This window comes from Thyridium curvatum (assembly GCF_004353045.1).
Source record: "Thyridium curvatum strain D216 chromosome Unknown NODE_56_length_292564_cov_84.152122, whole genome shotgun sequence".
Taxonomy (NCBI): domain Eukaryota; kingdom Fungi; phylum Ascomycota; class Sordariomycetes; order Thyridiales; family Thyridiaceae; genus Thyridium; species Thyridium curvatum.
The window spans coordinates 238850-261712 of NW_022156811.1; the positions used below are offsets into that span (position 1 = coordinate 238850).

The 22863-nt window shown below is 53.5% G+C and overlaps 8 protein-coding genes across 8 annotated transcripts; 3 read left to right on the plus strand and 5 right to left on the minus strand.

Moving 5' to 3' along the window:
* Nucleotides 1-3816: 3816 nt before the first annotated feature.
* E0L32_008491 (uncharacterized protein) lies at nucleotides 3817-4815 on the minus strand (the record flags this gene model as incomplete). Its single annotated transcript, XM_031143352.1, has 4 exons — nucleotides 3817-3912; nucleotides 3977-4144; nucleotides 4296-4658; nucleotides 4723-4815. The coding sequence occupies 4 exons, from the start codon at nucleotides 4813-4815 to the stop codon at nucleotides 3817-3819; spliced, it is 720 nt and encodes a 239-aa protein (XP_030992316.1).
* Nucleotides 4816-5691: 876 nt separating this feature from the next.
* E0L32_008492 (uncharacterized protein) lies at nucleotides 5692-7100 on the plus strand (the record flags this gene model as incomplete). The annotated part of the gene is made up of 2 exons (XM_031143353.1): nucleotides 5692-5875; nucleotides 5935-7100. The coding sequence occupies 2 exons, from the start codon at nucleotides 5692-5694 to the stop codon at nucleotides 7098-7100; spliced, it is 1350 nt and encodes a 449-aa protein (XP_030992317.1).
* Nucleotides 7101-7304: 204 nt separating this feature from the next.
* E0L32_008493 (uncharacterized protein) lies at nucleotides 7305-7790 on the minus strand (the record flags this gene model as incomplete). Its single annotated transcript, XM_031143354.1, has 1 exon — nucleotides 7305-7790. One exon carries the CDS (start codon nucleotides 7788-7790, stop codon nucleotides 7305-7307), a length of 486 nt encoding a protein of 161 aa, XP_030992318.1.
* Nucleotides 7791-9165: 1375 nt separating this feature from the next.
* On the minus strand, nucleotides 9166-10517 carry E0L32_008494 (uncharacterized protein; the record flags this gene model as incomplete). The annotated part of the gene is made up of 3 exons (XM_031143355.1): nucleotides 9166-9408; nucleotides 9471-10355; nucleotides 10440-10517. 3 exons carry the CDS (start codon nucleotides 10515-10517, stop codon nucleotides 9166-9168), a joined length of 1206 nt encoding a protein of 401 aa, XP_030992319.1.
* Nucleotides 10518-12350: 1833 nt separating this feature from the next.
* E0L32_008495 (uncharacterized protein) lies at nucleotides 12351-12915 on the plus strand (the record flags this gene model as incomplete). Its single annotated transcript, XM_031143356.1, has 2 exons — nucleotides 12351-12428; nucleotides 12490-12915. The coding sequence occupies 2 exons, from the start codon at nucleotides 12351-12353 to the stop codon at nucleotides 12913-12915; spliced, it is 504 nt and encodes a 167-aa protein (XP_030992320.1).
* Nucleotides 12916-13634: 719 nt separating this feature from the next.
* On the minus strand, nucleotides 13635-15973 carry E0L32_008496 (uncharacterized protein; the record flags this gene model as incomplete). Its single annotated transcript, XM_031143357.1, has 2 exons — nucleotides 13635-15417; nucleotides 15477-15973. The coding sequence occupies 2 exons, from the start codon at nucleotides 15971-15973 to the stop codon at nucleotides 13635-13637; spliced, it is 2280 nt and encodes a 759-aa protein (XP_030992321.1).
* A 1319-nt stretch (nucleotides 15974-17292) lies between these two features.
* On the minus strand, nucleotides 17293-18939 carry E0L32_008497 (uncharacterized protein; the record flags this gene model as incomplete). The annotated part of the gene is made up of 1 exon (XM_031143358.1): nucleotides 17293-18939. One exon carries the CDS (start codon nucleotides 18937-18939, stop codon nucleotides 17293-17295), a length of 1647 nt encoding a protein of 548 aa, XP_030992322.1.
* Nucleotides 18940-19587: 648 nt separating this feature from the next.
* Nucleotides 19588-21447, plus strand: E0L32_008498 (uncharacterized protein; the record flags this gene model as incomplete). The annotated part of the gene is made up of 7 exons (XM_031143359.1): nucleotides 19588-19686; nucleotides 19743-19827; nucleotides 19884-19903; nucleotides 19959-19994; nucleotides 20053-20214; nucleotides 20265-20590; nucleotides 20646-21447. 7 exons carry the CDS (start codon nucleotides 19588-19590, stop codon nucleotides 21445-21447), a joined length of 1530 nt encoding a protein of 509 aa, XP_030992323.1.
* Nucleotides 21448-22863: the final 1416 nt, after the last annotated feature.

A 22863-nucleotide genomic window follows, 5' to 3' on the forward strand; every position in this document is an offset into this window, starting at 1 on the left:
GGTGCAGAAGTTGAAGGTTTAGCAGGAGCCCATTTGCGTAATGACGGCAGAGCTAGCTAAAAAAGACGTACCTAAGGTACCCATACGCTAGTACTTTTGAGGGGAGGAAAATCGACCGTGCTTACCACACAGCGCCGAAGCCCACCTGTAGCTAGGGTCTAGCCGGGCTAAGTTCGAGGTTGATCTGTGCCTGGCGCTCGGACCCAGGATGGGGAATATTTGGCTGTCTGGACTCATCAAACACCAACCGACTCGAAAGCTGCAGTGGGCAAACTCAAAGAGAAGCCTGACCTCCCTCCCACATAATAACCCAGGTACGATTACCAGAGCCGAGCCCTAAGCTACCGGTACCGACTCTACCGGAAGTGGTTATGGCCCTCTTTCTCTCGTGCCGTGGACACGACAGCTCAGTCTTGATTTCTACTCCGTACAATCAAGCCCTCTCCAACTACAGCCCATAGCTTGCCTTTGTAGAAGGCAAACGCGGCCCATGAGCCGCTTATTTGCTCCTCAGGTCGAAGGCTACGTCGCTTCCTTTGTATGCACTCGCGTCTGACTTTTTGCCGAGTGAGATAGCAGAGCAACCTGGTTTGAGCAAGTCTGGTCAGGCACGCACCTACTCCGGAACCCCGAACAGATTGAGTTTAGAAACACGAGTCGTTTAAATGATGAAAGAATGACAAAATGAGACCATATGGCCCTCTTCACGCTGAAAAATCTAACAGAATATCTATTCGTCAGGTCACTCCTCAAGTAAATCAAACGTATGGCTCCGATCAATGATGCTGGTGACCCCGTGTCATTTCGTGTTCAAATGTTCTAAATTATATTGATTCCGGACCGGCACCGGCCTCCGTGTTCTGACTGGATCAAACTTGACTCCCGCCCCGGCAAAAGTACGTCTGTCGGCTTATGACTAATCAGTCTCGCTCCCACATGGCTTGGCCTGAAAGTGCTTTAGGGTTCAGAGTTAGTGCTGTAAATTTCGAGCATCTCCGGGTTTCTCAAGGGCCTGCAGGTGTCAACACAGAATCGCGCGGCGGTCCGAAAAGAAGGCCAGTTTCGCTGTGCTGTATTGCTGCGCCACAAATAATTAGCCCCAACAGTCGTGTGGCGCAGTAGAATTTTGATCAGACGAGCTGATTGGATGAAAACGAAAATAAAAGAATCTGGTTGGATCAAGAGCCCTGTGGAGACGTTTTTGCCGCGCCACTTTTGCATTTCAGAAAGGCATCTAATCCACCCGGGCAGTCGTACCTCATACTGCATCTCTCTGTCACAATTCTTCATCATAAACAACGACCTACAGACTGTGATTCTCTTATTCGAAATCTAGACATATCCTTGTCATACTATGGATCCCTCTATGGAGCCCTGGCCCCATGAGATAGGCTTCTATTGGCTCACAGCGATTGCGACTGCTGGTTACAAACTCCAAACTTCATGGGGCATCCCCGATCTGATCGGCATGTTCAGCCCTGAGACGATACCGGTCTTGCAATTCCTAGAGGCATTCTCATACCTTTTCGTGATAGCTACATATGGGCTAGTCTTCCCATTAGCACACATGCTGTTCCCGAGCAAACAGAAACAAAAGGATTTATGGAACGACCGAAGGGGCCTATGGGGGTTCCTAACTATCTTTTGGTTGACATTCTGCCTGGTACGTTAATCAATACTTCCTTCTTTTGAGCGTTCTTAGGCAGGCATCAAGTGTAGATCTAATCTTGGGTTGTAGTGTCGTACCTTTATTTGCTACGTGGAAATGGCGATGGATAAATGAAGGAGCTGGATATTAGAATGAGTGCATAGCAATAATGGCAGAAGGAATGGAGATTACTTTGCAGGAAAGCACTGGGAAATACTTTGCTCAGTCAAGTTCAAACCTCACTCAATTCCCAGGCAACTGCATTTGGTGTGTTCCATGCCTAGAAGATACCTACTCTGCCTCGATACTCTCCCTACTTTGTTTCCCATTGTTTCCCATTGGCAATACAAGTCGACAAGTTGGTTCCAGACTAATACTCCACCCCGGGACGACGAACATTCATTTTCGTTCTTCATTCAGTGTTGCAACTTGAGACCTTTCGATGCTGTCGACCTCCCTTTCTCAGGTACCGCAGTAGGTATCTCAGCTAGGCCCCTGCTCCTGCCCAACCTCATCCTGTGGTAGATCTTGCTGCAACTTCCACCCTTTTCTCTCGTACTTGCCTCCATTTGTATTGTCCAACTTATGAAGGAAACTATGCTTGAAGTTCCTTCTTGCAATTTCTCATTCCACGCTGTCCCTTAAAGGGCTTCACTCTCGGCGTTCTGATGCTTCTCATCTCTCTCTTCTTTTCTTCTCCATGTCCTCCCAGCCTGGTCATCATGACTGCAAGTCCGTACCTCTTCGAGCTCTCAGCTCTTCTCTATCTCTGGGTTGTTATGCCCGTGCTACACTATCAAATTGACCCCTTTCTATGTTGGTTTTTCAACATAGAGGTGATCCATGATCACCCGGTTGCGCCACGGACCGTAGGGAGAGGACTTGCCCACCTGATCGTGACAACCCCCCTTATCGGGCTGTGGCATTTCCTTTCAGTGTAGGACCTGGTCCTATTGGCAGGTCCCGGCTTGACATCCCGGCCTGCGCATTGTCTCTACTGGGTGTAGGCTCATAGACGACACTAATTTTTTGTTTAAGCTTTCTCTTCGGAGATGATATCCATTTTTTCATTGGACTCGTTGCTTGATGCAATGATCTGAAGAAGGAATCCCTTTCCTTGTATTTTCCTGTAGCCTTCTGTCCATCTTGCCATGGTTGCCCTTGCTGGGTCCTTGAGCGATTGTAGCCTCCGATGCTGGAGGATGGGATTCAGAGCATTATAGAGTCCGGATCTCCGTTTTCAGAGTAAACGGTGCTGAATCATGATGTGGGCTCACTTTGTCTAAATTGGGCTGTCCCGTGGGTGCGACGCTTTGTAGCACTTTGCTAAAACATCCAGTTTCTGTCTTCTCAAGTCACTCATGTGGATCACTTTTGTGTCTGCAGGACGACCGAAAGAGTCTACGGATCTAGCGGCCGTGGGACGCCTGGCGACTATACTACGCGGAACCTATCTACGGAAGGCGAATCAGCAGCAGAAACGAGCTGTCTAGATCGCGGGCTTGTGCCCACTTGGATGTTTTCTCTTGAGCAGCGAGACGGGTCACTGTGATGGCCAATGTAGTCTGCAGCAAAGAACCCCCGAGCCTATCCTCTCGATCCAGGACGCAAAAAAAGAGAACTTGTCAATATGGATCGCGGGCCCACACGAGTCCCGCCTCACGACTTTTATGGGCAAAAGCTCAAGCTCAACATCGACCAGACGGGTGGGGCATTCCTCGCCGTACATGCATGGGTAGGTCATCAACCTTCAGCGCTGGAAGGGAGCATTGAGGAACACACGGATGAGGCTGCGACCGTTTGAGCCTATAGCCATGCCCAGTTAAATTACCCATCGAGTTCAATTCTAAGAATTTCTCTGTAGCACTAGCACATATCTTGGTGGAATGATCGAAAATTAGACATGCCGAGGCATTCGATGTCATAGATACTGCCATAAGGGAAGATAGTGAGCGGTCTCCGGAAGTCACTGTAAGCTTTGATCACAACAAGTCAAGACCGCATCGCTGTCCGAGAGAAAGATGTTGTCACGTCATGATGTCTCTTCGAGATTTGCTGTCTTGAATTTTTGATGCCATGAATACAATCGCGATGGTATAGCGATTAACCGCCACTCCTTGAGCCTTTTCCCAAATGCAAAACCGAATCCATTACGAAACGCCTGAAGTCTACTTGTGCATAGAGCTTGCTCGTCGCTTGCGGAGATCGGCCTTCTGTGCCTTGGCCTCAGCAACGCGCTTGGCCAGGATCTGAGCGTACTCGTTCTGTGTGGTGATGTCAACGTTAGCCTGTATGCTCGCACGGAACGTTTGCCTTGTTTCCACTTACGGCCTCGTCCTTGACCTTCTCAGCCTGGCGGCGCTTGAGTGCGATCCGGTGACGCTTGTGCTGGAGACGCTGGGGGGTGACGAGTCTCTGGATCTTGGGGGCCTTGGTGTAAGGCTTCTTGCCCTCGCCCTTGGGCTGGACTTCACGTCGAATGACGTACTTTCGGACCTGTTGTGGTGCAAGAGCAGCCATGATTAGCCTTGCATATTCCCTTGTGCATTTTCCTTCCCATCACTCTCACACTCTACCCGAACTGCTCGATTCCTAGCACCGCAGTCCTCGGGTAGGCGAAGACGGGATGGTACGAGATGATACGTACATCGTCTTCCTTGGTGAGGCCGAAGAACTTTCGGATCTTGGTGGCGCGCTTGGGGCCGAGGCGCTTGGGGTGGACAACGTCGGTCAGGCCGGGGATGTCCTGCTCGCCCTGCTTGACGATCGACAGGGCAAGGACGGAGAGATCCATGCCGACGATGCAGCCGCGGACGGACTTGCGCTTGCGCTCACCGGTGCGGCGGGGGCGGTAGCAAGAGTGGCCGTCGGAGAGGAGGAGTCGGACACGGACGGGTTGGAGAACGCCCTGCTTCATCGGGAAACCCTGCTTGTCGTTTCCGCCGGTGATCTTCACAATGTAGCCCTTCCACTCGTCGCCAATGGAGTCGGCGGGAACCTCAGCACCCATCTGTAGGCACATCAAAAGTCAGTGAACAAGAGTCGAGATCATCCCGGCGGAGCACTGCACCAACCCTCTTCTCCATGAAGACGCGCAGCTTGCGCTCATCCTCAATCTCAATGAGCTTCTGGGCTCCGGTGGCCGGGTAGCTGACGTTGAGCTTCATCGCGAAAGATCTGTGCTGGTGATCCCTCGGTGGTGTTGGGTGATGAAGTTCGTTCGTCGGTGTTGCGAATCTGAAAAAAAGGGCCCAACCAAAAACTAGAGAAAATTGATTGTGGCCCGGCTTAGGGCAGAGAAAAAAGAGAGGTGCACTTGAAGGAGGCCCGTGCACGGGCACTTGTCTTTCTCTAAGTGGCCCACAAGGACGATAAATATGGGGCTCGTCCACCCAAGACTTTGAGTGGAGGTCAATCTTTTCCATGAAAACTATCACCTGCCGACCAGCTGCCAAATTCCCTCTGTCTCAACCCCGCCAACTCTTCAGCGCAAATACATGAGCATCAAAGCAATGCGCGGCACAGAAAGAGCGAAGACATGTATGACATTTACAGGGTTGGGGAAAGGCTGGTTGTAAGGATGGTACTCTTCTAATTTTTCGATACATGGGCTATTGGTAAATGACTTTGACCCGTCAGTCATGCGAGACCGCCCGAAATGATGACTGGTCTTGTGCAAGTGTCGGTCTTCAATGAAATCCGTGATATGAGGAGCCAAGCTAGAGGAAATTCAAGAGCTCAAGAAGATCCCACCTTATATCAACTGCCTGTAATTTTTCTGATCCTTGAGCATGTGTGTTAATCCAGGCCTTCTCCTTGAATTAGGCCCTTCTCCACCCCAGGCCAATCTCAGTCGAGAGGCTTGCTGCCATTGAGTGGCCAGTATCTAGTGAAGTCTCTTTTTCTGACTGTGGATGCCCATGACAAACCACTTCTACCTATCTCCAACTCACAGAGTCCGGCAACCGCAATCGCCGAACACCCGTCCTCTCTCCATTATAGACTGATCATACTTCCCAGGTCTTGAGGAAGGACATTTTGCAATGGAGGAAGATAGGGCGCAAGTCGACCTTGGTGTCGCAGCTGATATAGAACAACTGCAGAACGCGCAAGCAATGCCCAAGCAGCCCAAGAAGCGCTTCGTTGGCAGGAGAGCTGCTGCTGAGACTGCAGCGGGCCGCAATGGTAGTGGAAGCACAAACATCGAGGACTCTGGCTCGATACAGGGTAAGTCTCGCTTGCTCCGGCATGCTCCCCAGAATCTGCTGCTTACATTGATTCGGCAGTGGCACAGTCGAGGCGGGCGCCCAGGCTCCTGAACCAGGTGCCGCCGGAGATATTGAACGACCCGGAACTCAAGGCTGCTATAGCACTCTTGCCCGCGAATTATTCGTTTGAGATCCCCAAAACAATCCACAAGATACGCACCTTGGGGTCCAAGAAAGTCGCCCTCCAGATGCCCGAGGGCTTACTGCTGTTTGCCACGACTGTGTCCGACATCTTGCAGCAGTTCTGCCCGGGCATCGAGACCCTCATCATGGGGGATGTCACTTATGGAGCCTGCTGCATAGACGATTACACTGCGAGAGCCATGGGCTGCGATCTGCTGGTGCATTACGCGCACAGCTGCCTGATTCCTGTGGATGTCACCAAGATCAAGACGCTTTATGTCTTTGTCGACATCAGCATCGACACTTCACACCTGCTCGCAACTCTAGAGAGAAACTTCTCTCCTGGAAAGACCATAGCCATGGTGGGCACGATCCAATTCAACGCTACCATCCACGGGGTCAAGTCGACCCTGGAGAAGGCTGGCTTCAAGATTCTGGTCCCCCAGATCGCGCCCCTATCCAAGGGTGAGATTTTAGGTTGCACGTCGCCCAACCTTTCGACATTTGCGCCGGATATGAAGGTAGACATGATTCTCTACCTTGGAGATGGGAGATTCCACCTCGAGAGCATCATGATCCATAATCCCGAGATCCCTGCCTACCGCTACGACCCTTACTCACGCAAGCTCACCCATGAGGCCTATGGTCACGAGGAGATGCAGGACCTGCGCCGAGAAGCAATCAAGACGGCCAAAGGAGCGAAGAAATGGGGACTGATCTTCGGTTCCCTCGGCCGGCAAGGCAATCCGAATACCTTGATGCTGATAGAGAAGAAGCTGAGCCAGATGGGCATCCCGTTCATCAACTTGGCACTGAGCGAGATCTTTCCCGGAAAACTGGCCATGATGAGCGATGTGGAGTGCTGGGTGCAGGTCGCATGCCCGAGGTTGAGCATTGATTGGGGCTACGCCTTCCCAAGGCCGTTGCTGACCGCCTACGAAGCGCTGGTCGCTTTGGAGGAGAAGGAAGACTGGGGCAAAGGCGTTTATCCCATGGATTATTACGCAAGGGAAGGTCTTGGGAGGACGAAGCCAGCAGTCTCGGTGCTGGCAGCCACTTAGGATTAGTTGCTGAACTATGAAGATACCCCTATTTTATTTTCCGAGAATCGGTGACCCAATGTCGAAGCCTCCTTGCCTTGCCTCCGTGGTCTCTATCCGCATAAGACTCGCAAAACCCAAGCTTCTCGCTGGACGCAGAATCTATCTTGAGACAGGGGCCCGAACGGAGCCTGACTTCGCCATTTGTATTCTTGACCGTGCTCATCATGAAGCTGGTGTTCCCACCGGTTCCGGCCTTTGCGAGAACATCAACTTGTATTTTACAATCTCCACCACCTCAAGCTCCTCCACCCGGTCAGCGTCCTCCTCCTCCGTGGCCGTGGCCGACGCAGGCACCCCATCGGCACCCTTTCTCCTAATCACAGCGAGTGGCTTGGGCAGCTTCTTGACTTCCCCGGTCAGCCTTTGGTGCTGGCCGACATACATGTACACCCTCTTCATCCACGCCGTGCTTGATGGGTCCAACGCATCCTCGCGGTAGTCTGGGAAGTCCAAGCGGCCAATAGGTACAGCAGAACCTTGTTGTGATACACCGGAGCCCCCAGTATCCTCGCCACCCGGGAGGTTGATGGTGCCTTGCAATTCGAGCAAAGCGAGTCCTACAGGTGTTTGCAGGAGTTTGGGCAGCGGGTTCGTGGTGCGAGCCTCTTCTTCGGCTGGGCGCTTAGGATGGAGGCTAACTGCCGACATCTTTCTTGGGCTCTTGGTAGACTGATCTCTCTTGAATCAGCGGCTGCGGACTAAGCGGCCCGATGAGTGAGGGACATGTAGCCGCCTTGCGACGGGTCGAGTTGAGAGTCCAAGAAAATGGGAGGCTGGTCTGATCTTGGAGATTGAGATGCACGCTGTTGTTGCCCTGGTATACAGCCGTGTGTTGTGGAGTTGACCTGATTCTTATGGATACAGCGTCGAATTGAGAGAATGAGGCTGTTCGAGCACCAAATATTCAACCTGTGCATCGGAGTTTGGGATGATTTGCTGATGAATTACCCCGAAGACAGGTGTTCAAACTAACGGGTTCTTGAGTGAAGCCAGCGTGGAGAAGTGGCTCTGCTAAGACCACGTTGGGCACCCGTTTTGCATCCCTCTCCAACGTTTGTTCACCAACGAAGATAATGGTTGAGAGTGCGCACTGAAAACCTTATGGACTAAATAAATGCATGTTTATCTGATTTCATCCTACAGTGCAACCCGTTGATTTTATCCACACAGCCTCCAACAACCTTCGTCAAAATGCTGTCAAGAAATTTCGCCTCCGACGGCAAGATGCCCGAATTCATCATCGTGACCATTCACAGACCGTACATCTTTCGCGCACACTGGTTACTCTGACGAATTGCCTATGACTACAGCGACATCATCACGCGGGAACGAATATGCTCATATGTAGATATATATATACATTTACAAATGCGAAGACACTTCTACCAGTTCTAAGCTGTCAGCGCCGAAAACGTGCATCATCATATAGGGGGTTCATCGTCATCTCAACAAACGTCCTTCCGTAATGAGGCCATCGCCCACCCCTCGGGTTCCATTTCGCCGACACCAAAGTGAACGCCGATCCATGATCTGCGAGCCGTAGGAGCCACGGTTCCTGCGACACCCGTATCCAACTTTGTTACCATCTCAGAGGAAGGCCCTGAAATTTCCACATCCAACCATTGTCGGATGGAGGAGCAAAGGCAGTGATATGCTGCTTTGGGCTTCAAATCTCAAGGCGATGACTGACACGAAGCCAGCGAGAGTGGCTCTAGAGGTGCCGCGCCTAGGCCGTCGACGTTGTGTTACTCTTCGTACAGCTTCGCGGCATGTCTATCTCGTATGGCGGCAAGTGAACAGGCAGTCCATGGCCTTTTCCGAGGTTCACCGCTACCCGTGGCAGACACCTCGGCAAGCGGCGTGAGGTCAATACCTTCACTTAATTCTCTGCCCTCGGCGAATCGGGTTTGATAACCCCCGATGCGAGGGAATCCCGGGTGGTGCTAGGCCCGGTGGGAAAGTTGAAGTTTTTCTCTTGCTCAACTGGCAGACAGCCCTGTCTGGGGCGCCTGCTTATAATGCCTTACTCAATGAGCGGCTTTTTCTGGTCACCGACCATGCAGAGGCCAAGGTGACGTAACGAGTCATGGTCGTTGGCCAGGACAATAACTCTGGCTGGCAGCATTGGGTTGTTGGGATCGACGTGGGATGCGTCCTTAGCCGCCTGCTCGATAGCATCCATCTCTTCTTTGCACGCTTGCTGGTCGTATGGACAGATGACGATGGGCTGCCGCAGAGTGATATCCCTGGCTGAACTCATTTGGGCCTAGAAGAAACGGTTAGCTACACCTAGAGCCTTTCTGTAGATCAGAGGATCGGGTTATCTACCTTGATCGTCAGATAGAACTCAATCTTATAGAGTGTCGATTGCGTGGTAAATGAGGTGCACTCGTATTGCGGGAAGCTGGGCTTGCCCCTCCGTACAATGCCTTCGGGATCTCTTAGATCTCTCGCAGGGAAGACGAGGCCAAGGTTGGTGACGTAGCCCGCCTCTGGCATTTTGGTCCCTACGGGCTGGACATGCCTCGCGATTTTATTGACTTTCTTGGTCGGCTCATCGCCTTCTGGGTTGTATGTGATCTCCTCTTCGATGGTAAGAGTGAGCTTTTGTATGGTCACGCGCTTTGCTTTGTTCATCCAGTCCGGATTAGGAGCCAGCTTGATGTAGACGGTAATTGGATCGAGGGGTCCGTAGCTCCAGCGTGGCAGCGAGATCGCCAAAGTCACGATGTTGTCTGTCGTGACCACTTTTGATTCTGGACGGTTGTACATGCCGAACGTGGACAAAGTGTCGTATCGCTGCAGCGGTATGGGAAAGGCGTATTTGTTCTGGACGCTGGCGCCCTGCTGGACGGTGACTACCAGCTCATAGAAAGTCTCGGCGGTCCTGCTCGGTAACTGCAACGAGGCTGGGGGTATCCTCCGGTTTGTCTCCTCACCGCCGCGTCCGAAGGGGATGAAGAGGACAAAAGGGAGATCCATTACGATGACGTTCTCCGACTCTTTGCCGGCGGGGCACCTGAACAATAACAGCTCCTTCCCAACGACGTCGGTGGTCTCCCGCCTCGGTGTTCCCAAGTGCTTCTTGGCGACATTGTCGGCGGCCGGATGGATGGTTTCTCGTCGCTGTAGACATATCCTCACGAGGGAAACGGCAACCGGGGCAGAAAACCCTTGGGAAGGGCGGATCTCGACCTTGCCTTCGATGCGCGGCTACACATGAGAAGAAAGAAGTCAGTATCGAGAGGCGCAACACAGCGTTGCTTCGCAATTGCAACGCTCGGGGGGAACACTTACCAGCGTCGCCGATATACCAGGGTAGCCAACCAGGAAATTACTGTTTGGAGGGCCCGAGACTCTCACAAAGGCGGCCATGCTGGCTGTTGCTGGCCTGGATCAACTGCCGTGGGCAAACCCTCCTTTGCGCTTCTTCTGGGCATTTAATGCGTGCCTCTCCGGGGACGAGGCGTCGCAGCAGCAAGTCGAGGCCTTCGAGGCCTGGCGCTGGATGTGGGGTAAGAAGCTATGGTCGCTATCGCGCTTCGGATGGCATGCGATCATTCCGCAGCAGCGCCCTCGCGGCGCATTGTCTTGGTCCGCGTCAAAAGTCGATCGGTCCTGATGGCGGAGGAGGAGGAGATGGGGGGGTATGTCGTAAGCTCGCAGCTGAGCCCTGGGCGAGTCGTGATCGCAAGACGTCAGTGGCCAACGGAGTGGGCGCTGCAAGGAGCTTCAGCTTACGGCCGCCGCCCGCGACTGAGAGAAAGCGATGGTGGAAGCCTTTATTCGAGAGCAGCAAGCAGTTCTCCGCTGTGCGCCGGCGCCGAGATGTGATTGTGTTTGATGAACGCCCTTTTTCCCAGTCTGCCGCAGGTTGGTTGAGCCCCAAAGCTGCAGCCTTAGGTCAGCTCTTGGAAGCAGAGGGTACGGAGTGCGTGCGTGAGGGTCGATCAGCTTTGACTCGGCGCAGTGGGCTTAGTTGGCTCAGTTGGTTAGTGGGAGGGATCCTTCCCGTAGGTGGGAGTGCGGTATGCAATCGACAGACGAGTTACCGGATGCAGGAGCTGGCTTCTCATTGGGCGTGTGACGGCTGGGGTTTGCGTGAGCGTCTGCAACTCGGGGGGGCTCGTGGCATGCGAGGTGTGGACGAGGATGTGCAGAATCCAACCCTTCGCTCCCAAACGCGAGGTCTGCTCTACCCTCCCACTGGTGTTTTTCCTTGTCAGACCAGAGGATGGGGGCCGCTTTAGGTGGATTGGCAGACCAACAATCCAGAAATCCAGAGGTGATCAACGGGCTGCTAGGCTGACTACACCTGGGCTCCAGTGAATAATACCACTTTGGGTGACCACACAACTACGGAATATTACGTCGGAATTTACGAACTTGTTTTTCAAACGCCACCTGAGCCTTTCTTCCCCCGCTGTGTTAATGTGCCTTCAATATTTAGTAGGTACTGCAAAAGGGCGACAGGCTGCTAAGTGGGTTGAGCCCGACCCCACGCTCAGAACTCGAAAAGGCTCTGTAAGCCCAAATTAGCAGAATCGACATCATGCCAGCTTCCGTGGCCCAGTTGGTTAAGGCGCGAGTCTCATAATCTCGAGATCATGGGTTCGAATCCCATCGGGAGCAATTTTTGCCATTCCTACCTGGATAGGTCTTTCTTTTTGCCCTCTTTTCGTCCTTTTCAACACTGACACCAAGCACCAAGATGCACAATGGTTCCGGTACATTACAGAATTTGCCTGTGTTCTCGATACTCATCCCGGCATCTCGCTTCCAAGTGCGGCGAGCAGTGCTGAAGTCCAGCCTGAGGTCTGCTGGAGCAAGGCCCTCGGCTCGCCATACAAGTCGCTTTGTCCCAACAGCACTGCTAATAAGTCGTCGATCCTCCCAAGGTATTATACAAGTAGATAGCTAAGGATTGGAAACTTCGTGGGACTTTACGAAGAGTTTAGCAGAATTAAAGGATTGTTTTGCTTCTTTCTCGTGGCGTGAGATGAACAAGTTGCTTTGAAATACACTTTGAAATACGGCCCGGACTGGGACTGTACTAGAATTAATTTTTTGGACGACATCCGCTTTGAGCATTTGTTGATAAAGTACATCGAATACACCCAGCTCGCCACAACACAACTACGCAACTGATATTGTCAGTGTTTCTAGCACCCTCCTCTAAAGACACGGAATTCGAGAGACACACTAGTCATGTCTGTCACCCTTCACACCAATTTGGGCGACCTCAAGATTGAGGTCTTCTGCGAGAGCGTCCCCAAAGCCGCAGAGGTGAGTTCCACCCGCTACGACGACGCCCACATATTACGAGGAGACTGTCTGACCGCGGCAGAACTTCCTCGCGCTCTGCGCGTCGGGCTACTACAACGAGTCGCCCTTCCACCGCCTCATCCCGGGCTTCATGGCGCAGACCGGCGGGCCGGCGCACCCCTCGCCGCCCGAGAACCCCAAGGGCGGCCGCTCCATCTGGGGCGAGCCGTTCGAGGACGAGATCCGGCCGGCGCTGCAGCACGCCTCGCGGGGGATGGTCTCGATGGCCAACAAGGGGCCCGGCACCAACGGCAGCCAGTTCTTCGTCCTGTTCGACAAGGCGCCGCACCTCGACGGGCTCAACACCGTCTTCGGCAAGCTGCTCGGCGACGACAGCCTGCGCACGCTGGCCAAGCTCGAGGCCGTCGAGGTCGACAAGAAGAACCGCCCCAGGGAGCCGGTCAGGATAGAGAGCGTCACCGTCCATGCCAACCCCCTCGCGGGTTGATCGTTCAGCCGGCCGGCCGGGTGGCATTGAGCACGACTGGGGAGCGACACTCATCGAGCCGCATTCGCACGCTTCGCACACGATGACGGGCTACCACGCAATGCTGCGCGTCTTAAAGATCAGTTGTCGAGGGTGAGGCTTGTATCCTTGTTCGCTTGACTTCGAGACAGACAGACGCGGTGAGGATTGTCGCTATTCCGGACTATCTACATAGCCTGGCACCATCAGGTTGGGTCGAAGCCGGATTCGAGTTTTCGATAGTCTGCTTGGGCACTGGAAAACCTACAGGTTACTCGAGAAAGTTCGACATCACTCATCGTGAAAGAAGTTGACGAGGCACATCTAATTAGTACAGAACCAAAGTACAAGGTTACCAGCCATGGCGCCGCGGAAAGGAAAATCCATCACACTCTAATTCACACCCTCTGCTTGCCAATAGTGTGAAAATCATCGATTCATTGGTTACAGTGGCTAAGCTATGGGTATTCTATCGTGCTCCTTCATTATGAACGCCTCCGAGGAGATTTCTATACGTTTCCAGCCAATGACCAACCTTGAGAAATCCCCAACCCTCTACCCGCGCTGTTGATGTCCTATGGTCATATCCTTTTGTGGGCAGACCACAGCCATGTTCATTATGTACTCTGAAGATGAGCCCGATCAAGGTCATCATAGGTGACAAGATGAGATGTCAAATGCATCTTCGTAGCTCCGGACGACTACGAGACGCGGCGCCGCTTCGAGTTGGAGACGGGCGACTGGTCCAGATCATGGCGTGGGATCTCTTCGGTCCCCGCCGGGCTCGGAGTGTTGGCAGAGCTGTGAGGCTCAGTGGTTCCTGGAACAGGCAGGTTCCCTACCGAGTTTGCATTGCTGTAACCGGGGTCAAGGCTGAAATTAAAATCGGTGCCGTCTGGACCCAGTGCATGATGGCCATGTGCGTCTGCACCGGAAAAGTCGCCGCCGTTGAAGGCTGCGTCGTTGTCGTACGCATCATTCGTGATGAACTGGTCAATGTCAAAGTAGCCCGGTCCCTGCGAGCCCTCGTAATCGAGCCCAGGGATGTGGCCAGAAGGACTGTAGGAGACAAGAAGGTGCGACAAGTCCTCTATCTTGTGCGACTGGTCCGCCGACAGACGTCGTAGCTGCTCGACCTCTTCTGAGTCCTTCTGAAGCTCTGGAAAGGGCGGCGGAATAGACGACTTGAGGAACGGCGAGAGGCTGTTGATAGGAGATGTGCTTGGTGCCGGGTTGGACGCAGCGGCTGGAGCGTGGTTTGCCATGGGAGCCGCGACCGGGGCCTGCTGGCCTGAAGGAGCAGGGGTAGGAGCTGCCGAATGACCTGACATGACACCAACCAGCTTGTTTCGCTGTTCATTGGTCAGGTTCACAGGTGTGTTCGCTGCCATTTCCGGGAGATCGAATGCAGTTGCAGCGGATCCTGCATTGGTTCCGTTGATGATCTTCATCATGCTCTCTTGGGGGTTGGATTGGAGTTCGTGTCTCAGATAGTCCGGCGTCGGGGCTTCGGAAGGGGTGTCGTAGAGCTCTGTAACAGTGCCCGTAGGCCCAACTGTGCCGGTCCGATACGGTGCAGCTTGAGGGTTGGTCGTCCCAGGCACTGAAGGTGGGTTGCTGCCGGCGCGACCCTGCTGTGGGATAGGTGGCAGGAGCCGCTGCTGCCTCCTCGGGGTAGCTGTCGGGTTAGGCGCAGGCGATGGCTGATGCTGGAACGCTTCACTAAAGTCGCCGAGATCAACAACGCTGCCTTTGGGGATTTGAGCGTTGGGGATGATGGAGGCGAGGAGGTCCTGGACACCATTCTGGGCGCCCTGGTCTTCTAGTGACTTCCTAAAGACATTTGCTAGAAAGTTCAGGATCGCGTTGATAGAGTTCTCGTGACGCTCATGCATTGTCTGGAAGGCAACAGCCTGTTGGTAGAGCGCATTATGATCGTTGCGCAACTTGGAAATGATGCCCGACATTGTCTTCTGCTGTTCTTGCAGAGATGCAATATGCTTGCCGATGCGCTCCAGGTCCGCTCTGTGCAACTGAACGAAATCGGATGCGGGAGGGAGGCTTCTGGGTCCCGGCGTCTGCGCTGGCGGGTATGTCTGCGGAACGGCCTCATCGACAACTGCCTCGTCTTCGCTGTCGCCATCCCGGGGCTCCTCCTTCTTGGCGCTTTGGTTCCCTCTCTTACTAGACTTTGGCTTGTTGATCAACCAGAGGAGATTCGGATGGCCCCGCCTAAAGTAGGGGTTGACATATTCGCTCGGGCTCTTGTTCTTTCGCTCGCTGGCCTTCATGGAATTATCGGAAAGACCAACCCGCTTATGAAAGCCGTACATATTGAGCTGTCTCACGAATGAGGCGTAGTTGTTGTGCTTGAAAAGTTCCGGGATAAGGGTCCTGGCAAACTCATCCTCATCGAGGACGATGAAAGAGTCGCCCTTGTCGGACCACCGAATCAGATCAGTATTCTTCTGCTCCTCGAGGTAACTGAATCCTTGGTTAGTATTGAGCAGCCTTCTGGCTTGAAGAAAAGACATGCGGCATACCTGCTTAGTTTCTGCACGAAGGGAGGGATAGATTTTCGAGATTTCTGTGCCTCTTGCTTCACCTGCCGTGCCTTTGCTTCCAAAGCCTCGATGTTGTCACTGTCATCGACGGCCTCGTTCGAGGTTGAGGGGGTTTCGCCGTCCGCGTCAGTGTGAAACGTCCAGGCATTAGAAGAGCCATCATAGGGAGGCAAAGAAGGCCTGGTGGGCACGAGAGCTCGATTCGGGGCCCTGCGCGCGATCGCGGTAGATGTCGACATCTGGGTTGGTGCTGGATTCTGCTGGAATCCTTGGGCATACTGTGGTTGTGCGTTCAACATATACTGGCTGACATTCGCGGCGGGGTCGATGTAGGTGCCACTGCCATCCGGAAGTGCTGCGTTCCAGCCCAGCAATGGGTCTTGAGGGGATATAACAAATGGTTGCTGGGTTTGAGGCATGGCCATCGCTGGCGCGGCTCCTGGCGCGGGCCGTTTCCTGGGGTTTGGGGCTGACATGGCGACGTTGGGAAAGTCCAGAGTAAAGTTGAGATTGCTAGGCGGTACAGGAAAGAGCGCAATAAGGGTTTTTCGCACGGACGGCGCAGGTTGCCTAATGGGAAGTTGCCTTTCGGAGTCTGGGCGCGAGCCTCGTCGGGCTGCTTGCTGTAGCTTCGGTGTGGAATACGTTTGGTGAAAGCCTGATATCAGGATGCGACGCGAGGTCGGATCGGGTTCTCGACCGGGGAGAGAATTTGGGTGCGGAATACGAGAGAGCCAAATTGGCGGTCTGGCAACGATTTAAACGAGGTTTTATATGCTGCTCTTGAAAAGGTGGCTTCTCAAGACTTCATGTGGTCGAGTCAGCGACAATAGGGTTGATGACAATAGTGTTGACCACAATAGCGTTGGTCGTCAATTGTTGCGGGGTTGGAGTTCACACCAGATGCGAGAGTGTCGGTACAATAGCGACGGGTATTTGGACAATAGGAACAATGGCACATTCGGTTCTGAATCGGCCCTCAGCGCAGCGTGACGATTGAACAGACGCTTTGCGGTCAGAGCATGCGGCGTCTCGACAGCGACTTTTCACCAAGGTTCGGCCGCGGTCGGCGCGGCGGCGGAGGAACGTAGAAGGCCTCGAGTGTTGTCTAGAGAAAACAGCTGGCTCTGAATGGACGGTTTCGATGTTCCAGCAGCCGTCGCTGCGCGGCAAATCTGGTCGTGTTGTGATCGCGAAGGACCTGTCACGAAGCCGAAAAGATCAATTCGTTCAGTACCTAGGTAGGTATATGTCTGCGGCTCGCCCAGATTGACAGCGCAACCTCCAAAAGGCGGGACCTATTTTTTATGCCTGATGTAAGGTCTACGTTAGTGGGCCTCCAGGACGCCCGGTCTGTCTAGTCCGGCAGCCTACCAGGTATCGCTAATGAGATAATTGATCCACGCGCTTAGTCAAGGCAAGGCATGGATTTAAACTTGGGAGGTTTCGGTGGGGCAGGTCAAGTGCTGTTACGATAGTCTTGGCATCATGCTTTGGGCTCAAAACCCAAGAAGCTCCACACGGTTCTTCTCACTGGGCCAATGAGCTATCAGTTTCGACATGAAGCTATCCAGAGCATCGAATGTCCATAGAATCTTCGATCGCTTGCTGCAAGTTGGCAAGTTAGCTGTATGTACAAATAGAGCAAGCAAGACCTGGGCTGCTAATACCTTCACGTCACGAGAATAGGTCCATACGAGATTACGATGGCAGCGTCGGACTAATTTATCGTAGGGGTATCATTTGGTTTTGTACTTGTACAAGAGATATTCAACTACCACGTCGCCGCATGAAGCTATTTAGCACCGCGACCGGCAAGAGCCGATGCCCTGGCCAATTGCGCGTTCTTGGCCTGATCCCAAGCCCTGCCTGAACCTCCTTGCTTCGAATCCCTTGATCCTCTCTTCTCCTCCTTGAGATTCTTGGCCTTTTCGCGAGGGTCGATCACGATCAGCTCTTCCTCCGCCTTCTTTCTGTAGCTGAGGTCTTTGCCCAGCTTGTCCGCAGCAAAGCTCAGGGTGTGCGACATCCAGCCTTCATCATCGCTATCTTCTTTCCCTTCAAGCTTATCCCAGGACTGACAGCTTTGGCAATTTGCTATAAAGTGCAGGTCGCATACCTCGCCCTCCTCATCGTCATCTGCCTTCTGTCCCTCCTCCTCTAGCTTCGCGGCCAATGTCGCGCTTTCCTTGGGAGCCGGAGCCTTTTCGAGGCGGGATTGAAAGGCCCGAAGCATATTAAGAGTCTTCTTTTCCTCGGCAGCTGAGAGATTGGTTGCCCCGGGCCGTCGTTTCTTCCCTCTTGTCGACGTCTCCGGTATGAGTGCTTCAAACGCAGACTTTTTCCTTTCCTCCTTGACTGGCTCGGCGTGGACTGTGCGCTTCATAGATGCCTTCAATGCTGCTATCTCCTCGTTAGTTTGCTCCAGAAGAGTTTTCTTCCTCGGAGCTTCAGGCTCGGCTTCTGGTGACTCGGATCCATCAGAGAAGCCGCGCGGCTTGTCGTTCCTGACAGGCAGGTCTCTTTTCGGCGACGGGCTAGGGCTATCGCGTCGTCGGTGGGCAGTTGCCCCCGTTCCGGCTCCGTTCTGAGGTCCGCTCGAGTCTTTCTTGGTCGCCTTCTTCTTTGACAACTTATCTTGACGTCGGTCGTCCTCCTCCTCCACATCCTGCACGATTCGTTTGTCGAATTTTGGCTTCTTGAGAACTGGCAAGTCCTCTCCGCCTTCTTCTTCGTCGTCACCAAAGCTCAGAAGCTGTTTCCCGCCTTTACGCTTCTTCTGCTTCTTGGCAGGGCCTGCTGCCTTGTCCGTCCGCTGGGCTATCCTTTGTCTCTTCTGCATGTCCTCAAACGGATTGACCAAGATTTCTACGCCAGTGATCTTGATTGGATACAGGGGTCGGTCGCTGCCCTCCTCAAGTTCGGATTCACCAATCTTGGCCAGATTGTAGATGGTGTCGCCCACCACGCGCCCGAATAGAGTGTTCTTCCCATTGAGCTCCTCGGTCTTGTCCAGTGTGAAGAAGAATTGGCTTCCGTTCGTATCCGGGCTGCCTTCATTCGCCATGGCCAGAAGTCCTCGGCGGTTGAACTTCAAGCGTGAGTGAAATTCGTCCTTGAAGTTGACCCCCATGGGGCCAGCGTTTCGCTCTCGCCGCTCGTCCATCGGCCATGGATCGAGATCACCACTGAAAGCTCCGCCATCGTAAATGGATTCACCCCCGTTGCCCGTGCCGGTCGGATCGCCTCCTTGGAGAATGAACCCGGGGACGAGACGATGAAAGATTGTGTCGTCATAGTAGCCATCGAGGGCAAGCTGTAGAAAATTGCGACAGGTGAGTGGTGTTTGCTTGGCGAAGAGCTCGACTGATATGTCGCCAAGCGTGGTATGTACAATCACAGATGCTGTTGGCTGTGGCTCGGTGTTGTAGATGGCCGACATTTTGAACGGTACCAGCCAAAGTGCTTTCGGGCGGCGTCGATGTCCCTTTCAGTCTCAACCGCCACTATGCTCAGCTCGAGCTTGAGGCGGGGGATAGATGTCGGTTCTTCAAGTCGGACTCGACCTGTAGCAAGTTCTGGGTGGGTTTAAAAAGTACGGTAGGTAGTTACTTCAAAAGAGTCCCGTCGGTCCTGGCATGGAGCAGTGTGGGGCGTTTAAGGTCGAATTTGTAGAAGTAAGTACCTACGTAGTAGCTGGCCATTGCGAACCGTGAGGCTCAATCAGTGCCCGTACCAAACGCCATGCTATCTGCTTGCGTCATGTGATAGGACAACCAGCCAGACAGGTAGCGCAACCCAACACTGGAGGAGACCAAGCGCGGCGGGGCCACCTTCCAGAGCTGTGCCCCCAGCCCGGTACCACAGAACCTGGCCAGCCAGCTTGAGCGGTTCAGGATTCGCTGCATGCTTCCCTGAAACGCCATAGCTCCCAAAGCTCTCATAGTCATCATCCTTAAACCACACCCTGCATCCAACCGCCCTGCCGACTTCTGTTTCTTCTGGGGCTTCCAACCGACTCTCAGGACGGGGCTCAACTTTTTGTCGAACGAGGACGCAGCCGCGATAGCAGCCGCGGCACTTGCACACAATGGCTGACCCAAGAGAATCGTCATCGTACTCGGTGCATCCCCGACTTCGCTACAACACCGTTGGTGGTGTCAACGGGCCCCTCGTCATTCTCGACAACGTATGCCCAACCCTCACTTCGCCCGTCCTGCCTGTGTGCTAACACAGTCTTCACAGGTCAAATCGCCCCGATACAACGAGATCGTCACCCTAACTCTTCCCGATGGAACAGAGCGCTCCGGCCAGGTCCTCGAGGCTCGAGGTATTTATTCCCGTCTCCAATACTCTTCCTAGACGTTTGCTGACATGTATCCCTAGGCGACCGAGCCGTGGTGCAGGTATAATGCGCCGCCATTCAGAGAATACCGATCATGTCACTAAAGATTCGACTAGGTTTTTGAAGGCACCTCTGGTATCGACGTTAAGAAGGTATGCAATGACAACGGACCGACTGTTACATGGCAATAATCTAACCGGGCTGCTTTAGACAAGAGTCAAGCTCACGGGCGAGAGCTTGAAGCTTGGTGTCTCCGAAGACATGCTCGGCCGCATCTTCGACGGTTCCGGTCGAGCTATTGATAAGGGTCCCAAGGTTCTAGCGGAAGAATATCTTGACATCAACGGCAGTCCCATCAACCCGTATTCAAGAGTACGCAATCAATACTGACGGCTTGGAATCCTGTCGCTAACTGTGCCTAGGTGTATCCCGAGGAGATGATCTCGACGGGTATCTCTGCCATCGACACAATGAACTCGATTGCTCGTGGCCAGAAGATCCCCATTTTCTCCGCCTCTGGTCTGCCTCACAACGAGATCGCCGCCCAGATCTGTCGACAGGCTGGCCTCGTCCAGCGCCAGGGTGTCACGAATAAGGGTGTTCACGATGGCCACGAAGAGAACTTCTCCATCGTCTTCGCTGCTATGGGTGTCAACCTGGAAACTGCTCGCTTCTTCACGAGAGACTTTGAGGAGAACGGTAGCTTGGAGCGTACTACCCTGTTCCTGAACCTTGCCAATGATCCCACGTATGTCCCCCCTCCTGCACTGATGGAGAAGATTGAGGCTAAACCGTGAATATAGGATCGAACGTATCATCACGCCTCGCTTGGCACTCACAACAGCCGAATACTATGCCTACCAGCTGGAGAAGCACGTCCTGGTCATCCTCACTGATCTCTCTGCTTACTGCGATGCGCTTCGTGAAGTTTCCGCAGCTCGAGAAGAAGTTCCAGGTCGTCGCGGTTTCCCAGGTTACATGTACACCGATTTGTCTACTATCTACGAGCGAGCCGGTCGTGTTGAAGGGCGCAATGGTTCCATCACGCAAATTCCGATTCTCACCATGCCCAACGACGATATCACTCATCCTATTCCTGATCTTACTGGTTACATCACCGAAGGTCAGATATTCGTCGACCGAGGTCTTGATAACCGCGGAATCTATCCGCCCATCAATGTCTTGCCGTCGCTCTCACGTCTGATGAAGTCAGCCATCGGCGAGGGTATGACTCGGAAGGATCATGGAGATGTCTCTAACCAGCTGTACGCGAAGTATGCCATCGGCCGTGATGCGGCCGCGATGAAGGCTGTCGTCGGCGAAGAGGCCTTGTCTGCTGAGGACAAGCTGTCGCTTGAATTCCTGGACAAGTTCGAGCGCACTTTCATCAACCAAGGGCCATACGAATCTCGAACCATCTATGAATCGCTGGACCTGGCCTGGAGCTTGCTGCGTATCTACCGCAAGGACATGCTGAACCGTATCCCAGCCAAGATCATCAACGAGTACTACCAGAGGACGGCAGAGCACCGCAAGGGCAAGGGTAAGGCGCACGCACAGGAACAGGACAAGAACCGGGAGGAGGAGAACCTGATCGATGCATGAGGTTGTCAGTATGGATCTCTTTGATTGGGTTCGTGGTGGCGCTCGCTAGGGGCGTCAACGGGCAGTTGCAGTTGCTTCGACTCTGGTTGGTACATGCCATGTCCTCGTTCTCGCATGCCGTGGATTTCTGTCATTGTTAGACCACGGCTAGGTTCACACGATTTTCGGGTGGAAGTGCAGAGTGTAATTCCAAGCATTCATTTGTGTTATAGATCATGCGTTTGACAAGATATCAAGCTATATCACTGCCTGTTTCACATGCGAGCTTTGCTTCTCTTAAGAGTAGTAGAGCAAATTTGCTTGCTTCTGTTCGGAAAGGTGTGCTCTCGACATTGCTAGGGCCGCTGCAATGGGGGTCTTTTGATCGCTATGCTACGTAATGCGGTGCGATACTACTGCATCGAGCCTGGTGACTCGTTCGCCCGAGAACGGTGTATGCAACCTTCCAAAAGCGTTCTAGCATGTCCGGGAAGCTAGGAACGGTGAAAGGCACAGCTTGGCGCCATGGTGACGCACAAATCACCATGCAGTTGAGCGACATGGATCTGTCCGGGGTGGGCAGTCTGTCTGCAAAATCTACGTTGGAATGATGTCTTCTGTTGGGTTGCCTGCATTTTGCATCCTCCTGAGGATGCCTGCGGTGACTCCGCACAAAAGGAAAAAGGTAATTGGCTTTTGGTTACCAATTGAACGACACTGGATCCTCACCACCATTATCACGTTGTCAGATCGTGTTGTCGTGTTGCCCAACTCCAAAAGTCTCGGTCTTATTTTCACATCCATGAATCTCGGTGCACCAAGCACAGGTTGGTGGCGCCCCGGAGCGGCATTTGGGGCGAAAAGCCACGCCAAACTCGACCTAACAACCCCGCAAACTCGGAGCCTGGAGTTCCCCCAGAAAACACAAGCCACAGCCGCTCCAATGACGCCCCCTGTATGTTTGTTAGAGCATCCACAGAGCAACTTCGACGTCATTTTGGATGATGGGTTTGGCCGAGCAAACCTCGACCAGATTATCCGCTTCGGCCTCCGGGCCACGCCTGTACCCCCTCTTTCTCACACTCTCGCAGGGAGCCAGGGGACGGGAAATCAGTTCCTCGTAAGCGCTGCCATAGCAAAGGCCTCAATAACCGAAGTCCCGCGCTTCTGATCAACGGACGGCCTTTCACCTACCAAGTTGATAGAAGCACCGCGGATGGGTACCTAGAGAGCTATCACGGCCTGGGAAGCAGGCAAGGCAGGACGAGTACACTCACGGGTAAATCTCAATCCCATCTCGCCTCGTCGTCACCTTGCCATTGAACCAGTCAAGGGTGTCCCCCGCCCAACCTCTCCAGCTTCCACATGCAGCTCGCTGATCGGCCTCACTGTTACCCCAAGCAGCAGGGTGGAGCAGGGCCAGTACCCGAACCCAAT